Below are 21,315 nucleotides of genomic sequence, written 5' to 3'. Positions count from 1 at the left end.
GGCAAAGGCTAGATATGCATTCAATATTGAAACATCAAAAGTGTTAATCCAAAGTTCAGACTTAAAATGTGTAATCATGGACACATATTGAATCAAAATTCTCAACTCCATAGGGAAATTTAAATATTGCGATTACACATGATGGTAAACGGGAATATAGACGCCTAAAAATGTGCAGGATTTATATAGTTTGTTAATGTGTGTCCCCGTCATATGATCTTTGTCGAATTTGAGATATTAATATATTCAATATATTTAAAATCAAACAACAAGTGGGGTACTTTCTACATTGGGAGGCTAGTGAACAAAATAAATAATTGTTAATAAAAAATTCACCCTGATCTTCCCCCCCCCCCCCAAAATGTAAATAGAACCACCAACCTTATGCAAGCAAAATCCACTGGCTTACAATTCTGTATACATGGTGATATCTAATTCAAACAGATAGAATCCTTTCATATAGTCTTCTTGATATATGTACTTCCCACTACTAAAAAGTGATATCAGGATCCAATAGTTAATTGGGCTATATTCAAATTGTCACATAAAATATTTTGATAACACCAAATAACATAAGTGTGTCTCCAGGAGATGTCTAACAAGGTACCAAACATAGCATTTTCCTGAAAAGTATATACTATGCTTACCCCAAATAAGGAGTCATAACCTGATTTATTATGTTCCAATATTGGTTGCTCCCATTTGGTTTGGCTTTACTTTTAGCAAGATTATGAAACAGGCTATACCATTCTCTCAAGCTTTTGGGTGCTTTCATATATATATATATATATATATATATATATATATATATATATATATATATATATATAGAGGAAATTCCAAATTCTCACAAGGTAACTCCGGTTCAGCCCTAAAACACCCACAGAAACCAAAAACAAAAAATACAAGGGCCATAGAATATAATGTATAAATAGATGTACAGCTTCATTGTACCTAAGCAAAAGATTACATCAAAATCGAAACCAAATACACTATGAGAGGAACCTGGTTGCCATATTTTGTAAATGAACACTTATTTATTATAGGAAGAAAAAATTAAGCTCCCAATGAATGTCTAGGACAGGTTCATCCTAGCTTGTTTTGCTAGGTATGAACCTATATATACAACTCACGAATTACTAATGCACTATTTCATCAATTAACCACTTCAAATTGCCTGTTTTATATTCAACCTTTCTTCAGTCTGAGTTACTCTTGATATCTTGTATTATATTTGGTCTATTAGTAAGTGCAGCAGCATGATTAATAAAAGAAAGATTGTACCCTGTTGGCTATTCAAAATGCAATCAGAAGGAAGATAGTGGGGTCCAACCAAATGTACTGTTCCAGTCCGTTCATCCTTCACTTTAATGCTAGAAGAGCCTGAAATTAACAATTGCAAGGTCACTACAGGGAGGAAGAAGATTCAACATTTATACAACAAAAACTTTTCAATTAGTAGCATAATTTGACTAAATCATTATAAACAGTACTATTTAATTTATAAACTTCAATCCATGAACACAGCAACAAAAAGCAACATACACTTTGTCCTTATTTTTGGAGAAGAACCTTGCCATTACGAAGAAATTATTCAAACAGATAAGAATAATTGCAAATGAGATATTTCTCCAATTCATTAGCTTAATCAACTTAAAAATGGATCTTTAATTTTTTATAATGTTATGCATCTGAATTTTTTTCCAGTTGAAAGTCAGTGGGAGTATAAAATTATATAAAAAATCTGGATAATAAAAAAACTAATTCAGATAAATGTTAGACAAGCTAAATAGCATATAATTTAAAAAGACTAACTTTCAGTGCTTTCCCTTTATTTAAAATGCACAGTACCATGAAAGAATAAAACTGGTCAACTAGATTGTTACATCAGTCTAATAGACACCACAAGAATACGACACAAATTTACATACATCGAATAATACTAACTAGAATACTTCTTGAGACTGATGCAACTTGCAATATTGAAAAAAGGACTACATTATGAAATAATATTATACTCACAGTCATATTCAGTCCATCCAATGGCCTGATCTTCAAGATCATAAAGAACTAGCTTATTTGACAGTGCTAAATCTGCATGGAAAAGAGCAACAGAGTAAGGGTTGAAAGTCAATCATAAAACACTTTTCTTTTCTTTTTTCTTTTATTGAAAAAAAAAAAAAAAGACAAAACACCTATTACATGATAAAGGAAAAATTCATATCACCAGATCAATTAGCAATTGTGAATTATAACTCATACTCGAAAAATTCCAGTGAGCAGTAAATCGGGAAAGAATTATTAATTATGACTCTGGAATCTAAGAATCTTTGACATGTTTCTATGTGATGATTCCATTTTCTAGGGCGGAACAACTTAGTAAAGCATTAGTAACTTAAGATATTAATTTCTTGCAAAAGTCATACAACAATTTTTTATCCATATTCATGATGCATCATTTCCCCATAGTCATACATCAAGACTGCTGTGGAACCGTAAAATACATACTAAGTAAATTTCTGAAGAGCTTTAAGGATAGCTGCATTTCTTGTTATACAGTTTAGAGTGATTATGAAACAAGTTCACAATGAGCAAATCCATACTACAGGCAATGGAACTGCTAGCCCAAATTTCAAATAGAAAATGTACTTTATGTAGAAAAAATTACTAAATGCTCATATTTCTGTGTCCCCTTTCTAAATAGCATATAATTCCATCACATGAATGAATAATTTAAACATTACACCATATCACTCTGCATATAATAATAAAACAAAAGATAAAAGGAAATCATTCATTCCCAATCATGTCAAAACTCACAATCCATAAAATTTTACCCCAACTGATCAAAAAACTATACAATTGATCAGATCCTAACAAACATTTTAACTCCCTAACAACTATAACACTTAATTGTTATTAATTAAATAAAATTTCAATAATACTATACATACAAATTCTGTATCTCAAATCTTGCACATTACAATTACTAATTTTGTTGTGTTTTTTATCACATTATTCCATACTTCAAATAAGAGTTTTAAGTGTCTTACAGTGTTAGGATCATCATATGTGAAGTCTACCCCATCGCTATATCAAAATTACTGCCAACTGTAATGATGATTTGGATACATCGAATTGATTTAAAAAACATACTAACAATAAGATTAATTAAATTTGGACTATGTATCTTTCTTTTTACACTAACAAAATTTTTTCACAAGAATGAGATATGCCAAATTTTTGTTCAATCTATCTAGAAACTACTTTTTGTTACGCTCAGTAAGTGGCAGCAATAGATCAAATAGGAACTGAATCAGGGCAAGGAAATGCAAATATATGAGAACAAGGAAATGCAAGGAAATGCATAAATGATCCTACAAACATGCAACCAAGAAAATAAATTACTTTTCTTTGTCTTTCCTCTACCCTTGCCATTGTATATACATTAAAAGCTTACAAATGTACCGATGTTAACCAGTAAATGGCTCTAGTTGGAAGATGCCAATTAAAATGTAGGAAAAGACAGTGACAAGTAACATATTGACATTAACAATAATTAAAATGAGCTTCTGAATGATGAAAATAAGTTCATATGCTGTCAATGAGAGACTTGGGATTACACTAAAATAAAGAAGGATTTCTAAGTGAGCTCAAAGTTAAAGGTTTATGTACTAAATAAAATGCATAAAAGATAAATACCGTTGTGGTTACTCAGAAAATAATTATACAGCTTGAGCTTAACTGCAATATGTGTGTGTGTGTGTGTGTAAGTTCTTGCAGTATACCTCCCAGAAGTGTCATGTTCTTCCTGTCCCCAGATTGCATTCCACTGTTTTGCCAACCAATACACCACAAACCCTCCTGCAAAATCCCACATTGTTGAATGAAGTTATTCATTTATATCAAGAAGCATGTATAGTTAAGAAATGGCCAGTGTGAAAACAAAACAAAAACAATTTGTGGAATGTCAACCAAAAAATTTGATTTAATTTCTTGGTTCTAGATTAACTAGTAAAATTTATTCAGGTAGTTTCCCAGTCATCTATTTCCTTGTTTCTGTACAGATTTTTCCCCTTGATTTCCTGTAATGTTCGTAGCAGTCTTATTTTTTCAAATTACCATTTCTTAAAATTTTCTCAAGGAAATAGAAACCTGTGTCAAAGGTCAGTTAGAGATTAGGTTATAGTTTGAAGTCACTAAGGATATAAGCTCTAGCCTATTCCCCATCAATTACAATCTCTGGGTGTTACAGAAGTCCATTAAAATAATCACACAAATTGAATGGACAAATTTCTGCAGCGATCACTGTTTTATGGCAATGTCTTGATTAACTAAACACAGCCAGACATTAACCAGGGCTCTCTTCTTGTCAACTTCCCAAGTGTTGACGGTGTAAAGAGAATGGATCCTCAAATTTCAAGTTGGCTTAAATGCAAGATTTAGATAAAGTACATGGACAAATTCTTAACAACTATCCACAAACTACCGTGAGTAATCATCCCTCTAAGCTTACAAATAGTCTGGTATTCTAATGATAAAACCCAAATTGGCAATGTAAGAGTACTGATGACCAATCTGGCAAAACCCAACAAGACCTAATAAACTTTATTATAAGTATTATTTGAAAAAAAAAAATACTTTATGCACTAACAATGGATACAACATAGATACAAACGTTAATGTGTTATAATGTAATTGAATGATTTTTAAATAGAGACAAAATAACACACAATCACATGACAACACATCAGCGTTTGTACCTATGTTTATACCCATTGTGAGTGTAAGTAGTATTACTAAATAAAAGCCCTTGGGTAATTGCCTAGAATGGAGGATTGCTCAACTCCACAAATTAGTTGGAATATTGAACAACATGGACAACTAGAAAAGGTGAATCATTGAGAGGATCCAAAATATTTTTGAAAAATTAAAGCTATATTCCTCTTTTTTCCCTCAAAATAATAATAATGATGATGATGATGACACCTAAAGTCTATCTATTCATGCCTTGCAACCATTATTGTACCCCTATTAGTGCTCTAATCTTTGCAACAGCTAATCATAAGTGCAAGGGAGGGATACACGTAGCATTATGAGAAAAGATTAATAGCCAAAAGAGAAACACCACTCACATATCAATATGTTCATGGTAGTAACTGAAAACAAATTATACTACATCCAAATAAATGCCTAAATTAAATAATTGAAGTTTGCAACTTTGTTTCACTGAAAAGTTATATCATCTTCAAACACGCAACTTAACCACCAAAAAAAACAAATCATTGACATGATGACTTCCAACTTATTGAAAGGTTTGAGTTATTCACAAGAGTAAGATTGAAAAAATGTTTCATTGCATAATATTCAAGAGAAAAACCTTATGAAAGCTAAAATACAACCCCTCTCGTCGCCACCTCCCCTTTATCCTTTTCCCTCTCCTCCGTTTTAGCCTCCATTCTCTCCCATTCCTTCTACCAATTTATGGTTATATCTCCCTCTTTTTAGTGTTTTCCTAATTGCTTTTCTTTGCACCCAAGTTTGTTTGCTTTTGTTATGGTGGTCTTTGCATGGTTGCAATGTGTGGTGTTAATGCTATATTAGGTTTTGTGTTGGTGTTTGTCATGGTGTTCTTAATGGCAGTCATCATCCTAGTCTTGGTTGGTGTAGTTTCGGAGTTTTTCTTCTATTGGTGTAGTTGGCTAGTGTAGCTACTTGTGTTGTGTATGATGGTTATGGTTTGTGAGACTGTGTGGCGAGTTTTCCTCACTTTTGGTTGTGGAAGGTGCAGTTTTGTTGGTTATTAAGTGGTGTTTTTGGTTCTTTTCTATTAGGTTGAGTTCCTCGGAGTATCAAGTCCTAACCAAAGTTTTCCTATGGCATGTTGCGTTCCTCAACGTTGGAACTTTATTCTATGCTATGTTTAAATTTTGGCTCCATCACTACTCTTTGTCATAGGTTTGCATGTGATTTGGCCTGTCTCCTTTTCTTTGAATGCCTATCCCGAGAATGTTTCCCTTTCCTTGTTTTGTAACTCATGGCTTTTATTTCCTTTTGTCATAATCAACTCCTTGCTACTTTTTGTCTCTTTTCCCATTTGTCATTTGTTTGTTTCCTCTTTATTTCCTAGTTGTATTTTGTTTTCTTATGCATGTTTGCACCCGATTGTGGTGAATGGAGTTGAGACTGCTTCAAGTGAGAATGGTATTTCTTCTATTGATGTAGTTATTATGTGGGGGGGGAGGGGGTTTTGTAAGGAGAATAGAGAGGGCTTAAGGGTTGAGGCCAATAAGTTTAAATCCATGGAAGAGGTTAGGAATGGCAAAGAGATGGAGGATGTGAGATACAGGATGAGTATATTCTGAGGGATGCATTGAGCGAAAGGAGAAAGGAGGGTTAGGAGTTTCTTGCAAACTTCCTAAAGGTCATTCATTTCGGAAATCTGAAAAGAATGGATGAAAAAGACTTCGTTGATAATAGCAATGTTGTGATCAGCAAGAGTCAAGAGAGCCCCTAGTTAATTTTGGAGCTTGGAATATAAGGGTTCTTAGCTCCCCCATAAAACACAGAGAAGTTAACATGTGATTATTAGAAAATAGATTGATGTGGTAAGGATTTTGGAAACAAAAGTCAAGGAAAATAATGTTGATTTCATCAAAAGGAGGGTCTTAGTTACATGGGATAGCTCATAACTACTCTTCTTGTTCAAGAGGAAGAATTTGGGTGGCTTGAAATCCAAAGAACATGATGGTTCATGCTATCCATTGTTCTACTCAAGCAATACATTATAAGGTTAGTTCACGATCTAATCTATCCTTTTAATATTGCTCTTTTGTTTATGGCCTCAACATTCCGATTAAGGAAAAGGAATTATGGACGGAATTAGTGAATCATATGACTGTGTTTAAGCTAGACCCATAGGTTGAGTTAGGTGATTTTGATGCAATTCGCTTTTAGTTGGAAAATAAGGAGAATCTTATAGGAGAAATACCTATAGTGATGATGTGAATACCATATGCAATATGGTTGAACTAGACAGATTTATGGGGAATTTATTTACTTGGAATAACCAAAGTCATGGTATGAGAAGGATTAGTAGCAAATTGCATAAACTGCTGGTCAATGATTGTTGGACCCGAAATTTCCCTTATTCTAAATCCAATTTGATCTCCCCTAGTATCTTAAACCATTGCCTAAGCATTGTGCGTAATGGAAGGGAATCTTGCTTGTGGAGATCATCATTCAAAAATTTAAACCTTTGGGCCGAGCATGAATTATTTTTACCCATTATTGATAGAGTATGGAAAGAGGAGGTTAAGGGTAGCCCAATTTTCCGACTTTTGACTAAGTTGAAGCGTTTAAATAAAGAATTGATAAGCTAAAACAAGAAGGAATATTGGAATATTTTGAAGAGGATGAAGGCAACTAAAAATGAGCTTTTGGTAATTCATAATTTTTGGCATCAAATCTGGGAAATGAGGCTCTAATACCTGAGGAAAAGACTTTAGGTAAGAAGTTTAAGAAGAAAAGTTGGGCTAAGAAGTCCTTAACAAAACAAACATCTAGAGTTCATGGTTTGCTAGAAGGAGATCAAAATTCTAGCTATTTCTTTAAGCATGTAAATGGAAGAGGGAACAAATAGAATTACTAAGTTATGTCGAGTGATGGAACTTATACGGATGATTCTTCTAGTATAAAGGAAGAGAAGTTGAGACATTTTGAAAAGATGATTAATGAGTCCGATGTGAACATGGATTTCAGTGGCATCAAAGAAATTATTGAACCTTGGATCTCCAAGGAACAAGCAAATAAGATGGTGACTGAGGTAATGAATAAAGAAATAAAAATAACAATGTTTGATATGGCTAATGGGAAAGCTCCCAAGCTGAACAAGTATGGTGCTTATATTTATAAACAAAGCTTAGGAGATTATGGGAGATGATATGGTGGCTCCTATAACAAGTTTCTTCAAAATAGGAGTTATTCTTAAGGAGATAAATTGCCCCATTCTCGCACTAGTTTTTAAGTAGGCAAATCCCTCTTCCTAGAATGACTACTGGTTTATCTCATTTTGCAATACATTATATAAATGCATTATTAAAATCTTGGCCAATAGAATTAAGGAGATATTGCCTAGCTTTATTAATCAAGCCCAAGTGGCTTTTGTGGGTAGGAAAGACATGGGACAATATTCCTTTTTGTCAAGAGCTACTTCGTAATTATCATAAGGTGTCAATGAGAGATAAAAGATGTACTATCAAAATCGATTTGATGAAAGTCTATGTGAGGATTTGATTAGATAATAATAATTATTACAATAATAATATTAAGACTAATTAATTAATTAAATATTTTTATTAAGATATTATATTTGATTTGAATAAAATATTTAAGATTAAGATAATATATTTAATATTAGTAGAAAATAAATGATTTGAATAAATGTCTGTATTTGGAAGTTAGACAAGGTAGTATAAATAGATGTGTTAGGATTGAAGAAAGGCAGAATAATATTGATATTTGGTATTTTGGGCAACCTTTGTTTGATAAAGAGGCTACAAGTTTTAGGGAATAACTGACACCTCTTGTTGTCAGCATTATTTATTTAATATTAATAATATTTGTATTAGATTTTTTATCGAATTAGTATCAAAGCGGGTGAGTTCTAGGCATGGCTGACAAGAGGGTAAAGAGTAAAAGTATTGATATACAAAAGATTATGATGATGGTGATGGATAAAAGAGACATCATAGAAGCCAGTTTAGACTATTTGGCTAAAGGCTTTGGATCAATGAAAGAGGACATGAAGGACTTAAAGATACTGTCTTTTGGCAATGACAAAGATGAAACAATAGCGGAACTAGAGTAGCCAATTGTTAGAACTCATATATCACTCTTGCAAGAAGAATAATCAGAGGAAGAAAATGACCCTAAAAACACATGGCAGCAAGGTAAAGGAACAAATGGCAAACACTCAATTGCATGGACCACCAAAATTAGGGAGAACACGTGGCAAACAAAAAGAGAGCTTTGCTGTTAAGGGACATAAAAGCAAGGAAGAGGAGGGAAAAAAGGGTTATCTTTACAGAAAAAAATTGGGAAAGTCAGAGGAGAGTTGCAAGCCTCTCGAAAGCTTGCGTGTTTGTTATTTTTTAGTTTATGTAAAAGGAATTTTATGAGATATCTTAAATTTCCAAAACAAATCCCAGCTTGTATTGAAATCAAATATTGTTTAATAACATAGTAAATCAATACAAGATTACATTTCCAAAATTAGTCTATATCTTCTAAACCATTATGCTAATTGGTGTGTTTTGAGGTTGTCTTGAGTTGTTGTTGTGATAATTGTCGCTTGTTTTAGTTGTTGAGAAGAAACTTTCAAGTGAAGGTTGTTGAGCAGCAGAAGAAATTAAGAATAACCCTACTGTGAGTAGGGTAAACTAGGTACCTTACACTTGGTATCAGAGCACCGATTCTGAGGATGGAGAAAGTCAACTTCATCAAAGATGGTAGGCGTTGGTGGATTGCCCGATGACTAACCCAATGGGAAATCCGAGAACTGAGGGTGAACGAAATTTGTCCTCATTGTGACGACAAATAGGAGCCGAACCATGGCTATAAACGCAAGTCATGGGCTATTCTCATGGTGGAAAAGGATGATTCAGATAATGAATGCATCATAATTGTGTTTGATGGAGAAACAAAAAGAACAAAAACAGAAATGAAAATTGAAGATTTCAATGATAAAAAGAATAGATCGACTATGTCTGGTGCACAAATAGAAAATTCTGGCGAAGAATCAACAAAATCCAACGAGAAATACATAGAATTGGAAGCGGTGCAGTTTATTAAAAAAAGAGATGAGAAGTTGCATGAAAACGGAAGGTGGAAGGAGACAAAAGAAAAAGTTGAAGAAAATAACCCTACCAGCTTGCCACCCAACCCAGTCCAAAACCCATACCATATAATCCAAACCCAAGCCAATTTCAATTAAAGCCCAATGTTAGTTTCCAAAAATCAAACCCAATTCGCATAAAGCCAAAATTGCCTCAATACCCAGCCCAATCTTTTTTTTTAATTAATCCTACCACTAACCCAACCATTTTACATCCACCCCCCCAAAACGTAGTTGGGTTAACCCCATTTTTCAACACTCCACCAGCCCAAATACAACATATTCTCCAAACCTAATCCAATTCATAATTCCTAATAACCCCAATCTTAACCCAAATACACTTAACAACAGCATTTTTTTTACTTACTCAGCCAACCCAAATCAACACACACATAGCCCGTCAAACCAATCCGATTACACAACTCCCTTCAAATCAGCCCACACAACTCATAACTCTAATTTTAGGCCACAAATGCCATTCCATGGCCCAAAAAACACCTACCCAATAAACTCTAATTTTACCCCACAAATCCCATTACATGACCCAAAAAACACCTACCAAACAAACCCTTAAACACACAAACCCAATAACAAATATACAACCCTAGAACCCATTAACCCCACCCAATAAACAAAGTTAACATAAATAGGCTTGCTTTGACCCAACACTCCAACACACGCCCAGACAATTCTTCTCCTTCACCTATTTATTATAACACCAGTATTCCCCACACCCAGCAAAGCCATGACAGGCATTCAAGACATGCCTCCCCTCACCATTTACATGTCACCACCACGAATCAACAGTTTGTTGCAATTGCAGCATCCAAGTCATCATCTCCAAATCCAAAAGTTTTACTCACGATGGAATGCCCAAGTCTAGGCCACATGTGGGTGAATCAAAATCAATTTCTTTTGATTCCTCATTGATCAAGTTGGATGCTATGACGGAAGAAAAATTGAAGGAGAACAGTTTCAAGATCACGAGAAGGATGAAATTGGTGGGCGCAATCAGGTCAGCCTCTTGCGAGTTTGAGCAACTGGAGGCTTTGGCTATTGGGGGAAAGAACGTGGCGAGAAGTAACATGTGTGAGTGGTGCACGCGAGTGATCAAAGGTGTTAAGAGGTTGAATGAAGCGAAGGGTTATATAGTGCCGATTATGATGGACATTGAAGGTAGTGGGATTCATGGGGATGATCTTGATAGCACTTCCGCTAAAGCCAAGGATGGTGATGCACCTCCTCCAAAATACACTGTCAATCCCAATTATGATAGATTCGCTGAGGACATGAGGGTTAGAGATGAACTCCTTGTAGATGGCGAAATGGTAAGGTTTGTGGTGATCAAGAGGATCGGTCCAAATGTTTGCACTGATCCTAGATTGTCGCTACCACTAGCTAATTCAACATTTTGGAAGGATGGAAGGATGGGTGTGTTGCAGCTGAAGTGATTAATCATCTTAAGAGCTATATCACTACACGATCTCATGATAGTGGTATTGTTAAATTGCAAAGATTAAAAGTATTGATTCATTGAAGAACTTAAAAGAGATTGTTCGAACATCTGATGAAGCTATGGTTACAAGAGATTGGATTGTTCAGGTGCAAAGGAGGTTGAATAAGTCAATTATTGTTGCCTCTCTATTACTTGAATCTATGATTGAGTATCATATACCAACTAGAGCTGAAGTAGCTAATGTTTCTAAAGTAGTTCGACAGAAGGCAAATGTTTTGATGCTTTCTGGTAAGCTAGTAAGTGGTTTGGCCAAGTTATGGGTTTTATCAAGAGTCCAGATTACATATATAGATGTAGTAGACAAAAAGGTGCAATATGATGTGAAGTTGGCAGAGATGGAACAAACAATTTTCCAAAATTTAGAAGATAAGCCACTACTGATGAATTGCAAGAAGTTCTTATCGTATTGCATGACTTGCCCTCTTTTGAAGACACTTAGGAGAGGTTTGAGGCGTATAATGTGCAGTTGCTTCATTCTCATCTTGAGGACAAGGTGGTTCTCATTGGGCAAGGTAATATTAGAACTCATTTATCACTCTTGCAGGAAGAATAATCAAAGGAAGAAAATGTCCCTAAAGACACATGGCAGCAAGGTAAAGGAGCAGATGGCAAACTCTCAGTTGCATGGACCACCTAAATTAGAGAGAACACGTGGCAAACAAGAAAAGAGCTTGGTTATCAAGGAACATAAAAGCAGGGAAGGGGAGGGAAAAAGGGGTCATCTTTACAGAAAGAAATTGGGAAAGTCATGAGAGAGTTGCAAGCCTCTCGAAAGCTTGCGTGTTTGTTATGTTTTAGTTTATATAACAGGAATTTTGTGAGACATCTTAAATTTCCAGATTAGATCCCAGCTTGTATTGAAATCAAATATTGTTTAATTACATAGCAAATTAATACAAGATTATATTTCCAAAATTAGTCTTTATCTTCTAAACCATTATGTTGATTGGTGTGTGTTGAGGCTGTCTTGAGTTGTCATTGTGATTATTGTTGCTATTGCTTTAGTTGTTGAGAAGGAACTTGCAGGCGAAGGTCGTTGAGCAGCAGAAGAAGTTGAGAAGAGCTCCGTTGTGAGTGGGGTAAACTACGTACCTAACACCAATAATGGAGCACACAAACTTGGTTCTAGTCCAAAACCAAATATTGACAAATTTTAACAATGAGACAACTGATTCCAATGAAACCTAGCCATCAAAACCTGATTGTGCACATCTTTGTCTTGCACCTCAACTGAGGGAGACAAAATTAGAAAAAAACAAAGAGGCTAATCTAAAAAGGTGAATCAGATAGTGGAAGAGAAGAACTAAGTCATATAGAACCGACCCAGTTTAGAAACCCATCTAATCAACCCATTACTTAATAACAATCCAACCCGATTTGCATTGGGTGCTAATCAACACTCAAGCTCACACACTAACAATCATCAATTCAGTTCACTAAACCACTCACAATCAAACCCCAACACAACTTATTACTCATACCCAATCATTAAACTTGACCTAAAACCCAATTAGGTTTACTAAAAGACAACTTACCCACTAGGTCCAACCATTCACCCGTCAAACCTAAATACAAAACATTTTTCAATTATATAAAGCACACCTTGAGGACAAGGTAGTTTTTAAAAGAGCAAATAATATTAGGAATTTATAATAATAATAATAATAAATATTGACTATTATAATAATAATGATAATATTGATTAGGATATTAAATGATAAGATAATAATTGGGATTTCAATTTGAAGAATAGAGTATTATATAATTAGGATAATATTTATATATGATAATATTTGATTTGGATATTATTAGGATAATATTTATTGAATTAGGGACTTATAAGCTATATATAATAGGGGAGCCAGGAATGTAAATGGTGAGAAAAATAGTGATATTTGGTATTTTGTGCAACTTTTGACTAATATGAAAGCTATGACCTTTAGGGGAGAGCTGACATCCCTCGTTTTCAACATTTTCTACATAATATTAATAATATTTGTATTAGGTCTCTATCAAATTAGTATCAAAACAGTGAGCTCCAAGCAATAATTAGAAAATGATGGCAAAAATGGAGAATAAAGTTGATGTGAAAATGATTTTGGAGGCAATGAAGGAGAAGTTGGAAGCCATAGAATCTTGATTGGATAATATGGCCAATAAATTTAAGGCAATGAAAAGGTGTCTAAAGGAATGGAAGGAGGTTGTAAAAAGGGAGGTGATTAAGGAGGAAGATAACAAGATCAAAGCTCAGCCACCATCGCCGATGTCTGAGGAGAAAGTCGTAAAAAAAGTGGTAATTGATGAGAAACAACAAAATCAACACTAGATGTTGAGTTCTTGGTGCATTCTCAACGATGGATGATATTGAATTTGGCAAGAAAAGGGTTACGAGGTCGGGATTTGAGGCATCCGTGACGGTGCTTAGGATGAACGATGTCAAAGTGATGTTTTTGGCAATAGTGAACACTATGAGATTTGACTTTTCCAATTAGTTGTGGCAGTTAGAGTAATGACAATGGGTAGGATATTTTCCAATTAGGTAGGAATAAATATAAAAAAGAAAAAAAATTTTAGATTTTCCCACCTTGAGGACAAGGTGGGTTTCAAAGGGATGGAAAATGTTAGGATTTGATTAGATAATAATAATTATTATAATAATATTATTAACAATAATTAATTAATTAAATATTTTATTTTCATAAGTATTGAAATTTGGAAATTAGATAAAGTAGCATAAATAACGGAGATTGGATTGAAGGAGAGGAAAAACATATTGATATTTGGTATTTTTAGCAACCTTAGGTTGATAAGGAGGCTACGACCTTTGGGGAAGAGCCCTTATTGTCAACATATAAAGGAGATTGGATTGAAGGAACAGAGAAAAATATTGATATTTGGTATTTTCGGCAACCTTTGGTTGATAAGGAGGTTACGACCTCGGGGAGAAGCTGACACCTCTTATTGTTAGCATTATTTATTTAAAATTAATAATATTTATATAAGATTTCTATCAACCTATGATTTGATAATTGGACGTTTCTAAAATTTATCCTTAAGGCATTTGGATTTTCAATTACCACGGTTTATAGGATAAAGGTATGCATCTCCACTCTTAGGTTCTTGGTAAGGCTTAATGGAAAGCTAGTGGGCTTCCTTGGGAGCTCGAAAGGTCTTAGGCAAGGGGATCCCCTCTTTCCTTATTTGCTTGCCATTGTTAAAGAGGTTCTTTCTTGCTTGTTGAATGGCCAAATGACTATTTCCCACCCAAGGTTTGTTGAAATGACAAATTTTCACCCTTCAAGTTAGGCCAAATTCTTACCCGCCATTCACTTCTGTTAATAAATTTGTTTGGTTTTCTTGCAAATGATTATTTTTCCACTTTATTGAAATTACATAATCGTCATTAACACTTAATATAAATGTCAAATTACTAATATATCCTTATTAGTTTAAAAATTTATCACTTAAACTTTTATAAAATATCAAAACTCTAACTAAGTTTAATATATTACATTCTGGTCAATTTTTTTAGTGTGCATATATAAAATTTAAAAATTAGAAAAACCAAACTTTTTTCTAATTTCCAAAAAAAAACCCTAAAAATTTTTTTACCCCTAATATTTTCAAAAATTATAGTTCGCCCCCTAAACTTTTGAAAAAGGAAAATAAAAAAATAAGAGGGAAAAGAAGAATAAAAAACATAAAGGGAAAAGAGAAAATAAAAAGAATAATAGATTAAAGAGAAAATAAAAAAATTTATATAAAATGACTTTCATACGTTTTCAGTTAACGAAATTCACTAATGGAAATGGATGATGAATGGGAATTTGGCTTTTGGAAACATAAAGGGTGAGAACTTGTCATCTTAGCAAACCTTGGGTGGGAAATAGTCTTTTGGCCTTTGCTGAATAAAGTAACTCATCCTTCAAATTTGAAAGGAAATGCAAAAATAGGAACATTACCCACCTCTGCTTTACCGATGACTTGATGCTCTTTTGTCATGCTGACAGGAACTCTCTTAAATTGTTAGTTAAGGCAACTAAAATCTTCCATAGTTGGTCCGATTAAAAAGCCAACCCCTTTAAGAGTAATATATTATTTTTGGCATTTCAAATGAGGAGAAAAATAATTTTTTGTTGTTGAGAACTGTGAAGTTTGAAGCAAGAAAACTCCCCATAAAATACTTGGGAGTCCCTCTTGTTACCACAAAGTTATTATATGGAGATTGCAAACCCCTTATTGATAAGATTCTTAGGAGTTTTGTCATGGAGGAGCAATTTTCTTTCCTATGCAAAAAATTCTAATCAAATTCATCTTGTTTAGTATTCAAGTGTATTGGTCCTCCCTTTGTATCCCCCTGTCTAAAATTCACAAAGATATTAATGATAGCTTGAAAACTTTCCTTTGGTCAGGTGTGGAGTTGACAAAAACCAAAACTAAGGTGGCTTAGCGAGAAGTTTGTGTCCCAAAGGAAGAAGAAGATCTTGATATTAGAAGAACTAAAAGTTGGAACAAAGCAACCATGATCCGACACTTATGCAATCATTCTCAAGTTAAAAGCAACTTCATTCGGGCGGCTTGGGTCAAAAATGAACCTTCTTAGGAACAAATGTTTATGGGAGGTTAGTATTCCTCAAAATTGCTCTTAGGCATGGAGGAATCTATTAAAGTTAAGAAGTGAAGCTAGAATGAGAATTAAAAGTAAGTTATTGAATGGAAAAGAAACCTTTCTTTGGTTTGACAATTGGCACCCAAATGGTCCTCTTATCAATAAATATGGCTAGAGAATTCTTTATGATTAAGTAATAGACAAAAATGAAGAAGTTAATGAGACAATTAGGGGAGTGATTGCAATTAGCTAGTAGAAAATCTTAGGTCCTTATGGAAATGAATGAATCAATGGATCATTTCTTGAAAGGAGGAGAGGACAAAGTCATTTGGCAACCTGTGGGCTCTAAAACTATAAATATCAAGTCGACTTGGTAAGAAGTTAGGGTGAGGAGGCCACTAATTGAATGGTGGGAGTTGGTTTGGTTTCGGAAGAATATACCTAGGCATGCATTTGTTCTACGGATGGCTATCAAAGGAAGACTCTCCGCTAGAGACAAACTATTGAGGTATGGAATGATCTCTCATGCAAGTTGCTATTTTTGTAACTCTTCTTAAGATTCCTTGTATCATCTTTTTTTTCATCAAACTTTACCAAAACAATATGGGAGCGGATTCTTAAGAGTAGCTATTTAGGGTATGTTGTCAAGCCTTGGCATAACTATATTAAGCACATGGCCAAGAGATGAAAGGGAAAAAGTTGAAATACATTATTGGGAAGTTTTGCTCAAAGGCCACCGTATATATGGCTTGGAAGGAGAGGAATAAAAGATTTTTTTTCCAACGAATATAAGGATGCTCTCCCTCTTCAACTTTTATCAAGCAAAATGAGAGAAATAGGGCCATGAGACTAACCAAGATCAAGAAATCATCCTACAATACAAGATTGGCCTATACATGGGGGTTGCCCAAACGTATTTTCAACAATTAAGAATTGTATCTAGTAGGTAAGGGGATGGAAAGGAGGGAAGGTTAGGGATGTGGTGACTTGGAAGTGGGACCTTAGGCGAGGTTATACCTAATGAGTCTGTTGTTTTGTAGGTTTTCCCCCACTGAATTTTTTGGTTATTCTTGCTTATAAGAAAATCCTACTCCACAACTATGAGATGCAACATTTCCTGGTGATCTTTGGTTCGTATTCCCTTATGAAATCATTGGAAGGCATTTTGACCAAAGGCAACTAATAGTGGGTATATTATGGATCGTCCCATTGGTTTGCACTTCATTGGATACCCATTTTTTAATTGGGTAATGGAAAGAGGAAGCATATTTATGGAGTTATAGAATTTATGGACTCTTTGTTTTGGAAGGCAGTTTTGTTAGGAAACTTTTCTTTACTAGGATGGATATTTGGTCCTCCCTTGGACATGATTGGTTTATTGGCCTTTTTATGGTATTATGACTATTGTCTTTTGAGTATGAATATGAGTTTTATAGGTTATTTTGGTTTTGTCGTCTTAACCGAGGACATGTCCCTTTTTTCTAGGCCTTTTGTACACTTATTTTCATTTACACAAGCTTAATTGCGACAAAAAAATAATAATAATAATAAAAGCACTAAAATACAATTAGATGATGCATCAATGAAACTGGATCATAAAAATTTCCATAGCTCAAGACTTACAAAGGGAAACAAGTACTCATGCGGATAAACCTTTAGAAAAACTGAATTATCAAAATGGAAAGTAACATTTGGAAATGCCTCATCAACGCTGCAAAGGAGAAAGGAAGAACAGCATACAAGTTAAACCACTTTGACCCAATACATGGAATTTATATTGAAAATAGACTCATACAATGTCAATGTAATAATATATCCAAATATATGAAGCCAAATAGAAATAGATGATAGAATGCAACAAAGAAGAAAGAATGCAGAATCAGTAATTAATAACACAATAAGCATTAGCAGCAAGATGATAAAAATTAACATCTCTATCAGCATAATAAAATACCAGTCATTTGGTTTAGCATATATTCTACTGAAGTGTCTATAAGACAGTTAACCATTGATCGTGAAGAGTTTCTTAAACACATTCAACATGAACCAAGTTGAAAGTAATAAACAAAGAGTGTCCAGTTACAGAAATTCTGTTTTTTTTTTTTTTTTTTAAATGTCTTCTCTTTGACAAATACAATCAAACATTCCATGCAGTCACACAGAAACGCTTTCCTTGTCCTTCTTAAGCAAGGATTTTACCATTCAACTTAATAACAGAGGTCAAAGAAAGAAAGTTCAAAAATTACACATACAACCATTATAGTTAAAAACAACAAAGTACAGAGCAAACATAAGATTAGAAACAAGAATCACTGAATAAGTCCCAACTAATGTTTGGTGCCCAACATATCCTAATACAATTGAGATAATCAAAACAATAGAAAATAAAATATACATTCACTTTTTTTCCATGGGCATAATTTCCAGAAAGATATCCTAAGATGATTGACACAATCAAAGTGACAGAAGAGACATATACATTCGCATTTTCAATGAGTATACTTTCAGTGCTACAAATTTTATGGGTGTCAGATTAAATATATCCTACATATAACACACCATACCTTTCAGAATATTGAAAGCATGTATACTCATCATGGACTGTATGGACTTTCAAATCAGGCTGCTGAGAGATTATCTATAAATGAAATATAGAACATGTAAGCAGGTATTTCCCATTGACATTATCCAAAGTGTCATAACCTTTATATCACATACCTTACTTATTAATGGCTCATAAATCATTTGTGGAAGATAGGCCAAGGTTGTGCCACTATCTATTATTGTCCCTTTTCTGTCTCCTACTCCAAACACATCAGTTGTAAGATTTAGGAACTCAAAGCCAACTTGAACTGCCGTCATATTGATGCTGTAATGTGGCCTAAAACAGTATTTTCACAAGACACAGCTTAATAGATGAAATTTCATGCCCTAAAATTAACAAGACTAAGAAGAGAATCTAATGTCAAATAATGAATGATTTAAAAAGTAGAAATAGAGAATAACAAAGCATCAGATACATGAGAATGGACATACCAGAACAAGAAGGTTCAGCCACTCCCAAGAAATCAAGATCATATGTGAGAAATTCTATTGTAGCATGGCATTTAAATTCAATCTTTATAATTGGAGCATGCCACCGTAGTAAGCAATACACCATAAATGCAACAGAATTGAAAATCAACTTTTCTATGTCATCTACTAGTCCTGTTTTATTGATAAAGCCTCTTAGAAGAAAAAACTTCCTTTTCCAGAAAGAAAAATGATCATTCATCCCAAATAAGACATGAAGATTCCAAAGAACCATGTGATCATTTTTATCCAAGTGAAAAACTAGAATTGCTGAACCTATTATGTTGAGAAGAAAATTGAATCTGTTTAAAAAACTTAATAATGTAAGAATAACTTAAAAGCTCCTAAATATAAATAATCAAAGCAAAAAAGAAAATATATTTCATTGAAGACAACACTCACTGATTCGGTATTAATGGAGTCATGTTAACTACTGGTTGCACAACGTGCCCAATAGCAAAGATACCACCTCCGTTTATTCCATCCAAGCAGTGAGCGAACATCTTTCTCACCCTTCCAGATGAAGCCAGCTGTGAAATTAAAGATGAATTGGATTTTCCAAAGCCAAGTATCCCATCAAGTGCATCTTCATTAGATGAATCTAGATCCCCAGATTGTCTAGCACCACAACTTTCATGTAGATTAAAGATAAAAAAAGAAAAAGAAATCATTAATCTCCAATGTCTAGATACATGAACGTATCATCAATTAAGTATGAGATTTTAAATTCTCACCATACTGACAATTTAAGAAACAGAGTTACAGAATACATAAAATTCAAGGTCAAAAGAACAAAGTAATACTCCAACTATTAATCTATGTCATGGTGCAGTTGAGTAAATATCTTGTATTGTACTGGGAATACACTCGCTTAATACAATGTAAAGATTAAAGGGAAAAAAAGGCAGATGAAAAACATACCCAAATATTATGCTTCCATTAGTTGCTGTAGTTTGGAGATCTCCAGAAACTCGATCATACTGTACAACATCAGATACAAAGTACCCAGCAGTTGAGCTTCCATCTCCATATATCTCAAGATATGGACAAGACGCATTAGCCAAACAACCAGATAATGAACCTGAATACATCTCATAGCAAAATTCCTCATCACATGAAACCAACTTCCCAGTGGAAGACTCCTTTACATTATAAAGAATAAGCTCAATCTGGTAAAACACAAAAAATAAAATACAATGTTTTATGAGCAGACAAAAGACATCAACTAAATTTATAAAAAAAAAAAAAACCAAAAGCATACACCAAGAGAGCTTCTCCTGGGACATTCTTTGCATTCAATGCAATTAACCCACATAATGTCACTTCCTGTATCAACTTGAACATAATAGTCCTTCGAAGGAGTTCCAATTCCAATTTTAGCATAATAAAGCCTACAATTAAATTAAAATATAAAATAAACTAAAAAGTCAAAAAAATAAAATAAAATAAAAGTTAAAAAATAAGACAAAATACCCGACGCCGTCGGGGCGACTAGTACCGCCCAAAGGAAGATCGACGCCGGCGAGAATTCGGAGCTGGCGTTGAGAGTCGTGTTGTTTAAGGAGAGTGAGTGAGGGTTGACGGCCAGCATATCTGTACTTAACGCTGAAGACTCCGTGATTTGCAGAGATAGTTGAGAAAGTAAGGGCCAACGAAAGAGCCAAACTTAAGAAGGCTTTGGTTAAACTCATCATCACCAGCATGTAATTGTTACTCATCAATCATCATGTCATGCCCTTTGGTTTGCTTACTTTCAAGTTTGTTTTTGTTTTTATTTTTGTTTTTGGCAGAAAGAATTAGAATGTCAGCACACATCGAGGTCCACAAACTTCCGTACTGAACATCCTTCACCCTTCTCAAAATTTCGTTCGGAAATCGGATGATATGTTTACACTTTCATAAGATTGAGTCCCCAGATTTAAAAACCCAGATAACTGTTTCTCACCCAAGGTTTTGTGAAACAATTGCTCACCCCTGAGGTTTGAAATATTTAATTTCCTACGTTTCTCAAAATTTCGTTTGAAATTTGGATGATATGTTTACACTTTCATAAGATGACTTCAAATTTAAGGAAACCAAATCAAATTTGCTACCAAAGGTTTTGTGAAGCAACAATTCTTATCTCTAAAGTTTGAAATATCTAATTTTCCACCCTTCTCAAAATTTTGTTCGGAATTCAATTGATATGTTTACACTTTTACAAGATGACTCTTCAAATTTTAA

General features: G+C 34.0%; 1 protein-coding gene across 1 annotated transcript; it reads right to left on the bottom strand.

Moving 5' to 3' along the window:
- Window positions 1-887: 887 nt before the first annotated feature.
- Window positions 888-21,099, bottom strand: LOC123211905 (aspartic proteinase 36-like). The gene is made up of 10 exons (XM_044630873.1): window positions 20,566-21,099; window positions 20,354-20,483; window positions 20,014-20,261; window positions 19,495-19,722; window positions 18,739-18,901; window positions 18,585-18,658; window positions 17,644-17,731; window positions 3,789-3,864; window positions 2,023-2,094; window positions 888-1,383 (listed from the first exon to the last, which is right to left on the bottom strand). The coding sequence occupies exons 1-10, from the start codon at window positions 20,808-20,810 to the stop codon at window positions 1,229-1,231; spliced, it is 1,479 nt and encodes a 492-aa protein (XP_044486808.1). The 5' UTR covers window positions 20,811-21,099; the 3' UTR covers window positions 888-1,228.
- Between the last annotated feature and the right edge of the window lie 216 nt (window positions 21,100-21,315).

Source organism: Mangifera indica, chromosome 3, assembly GCF_011075055.1.
Source record: "Mangifera indica cultivar Alphonso chromosome 3, CATAS_Mindica_2.1, whole genome shotgun sequence".
NCBI classification, from domain to species: domain Eukaryota; kingdom Viridiplantae; phylum Streptophyta; class Magnoliopsida; order Sapindales; family Anacardiaceae; genus Mangifera; species Mangifera indica.
This window is presented reverse-complemented; position numbering and strand designations above follow the sequence as displayed.

Excerpts from the sequence above, each read along its gene's own strand:
- LOC123211905 (XM_044630873.1), bottom strand. The coding sequence starts at position 20,810 with ATGAGTAACAATTACATGCTGGTGATGATGAGTTTAACCAAAGCCTTC. Across the intron at positions 17,732-18,584 it reads TGCTTTCAATATTCTGAAAG|CGTTGATGAGGCATTTCCAA; the intron begins GTATGGTGTGTT and ends TCTCCTTTGCAG. Across the intron at positions 2,095-3,788 it reads GAACATGACACTTCTGGGAG|ATTTAGCACTGTCAAATAAG; the intron begins GTATACTGCAAG and ends TTTTCCATGCAG.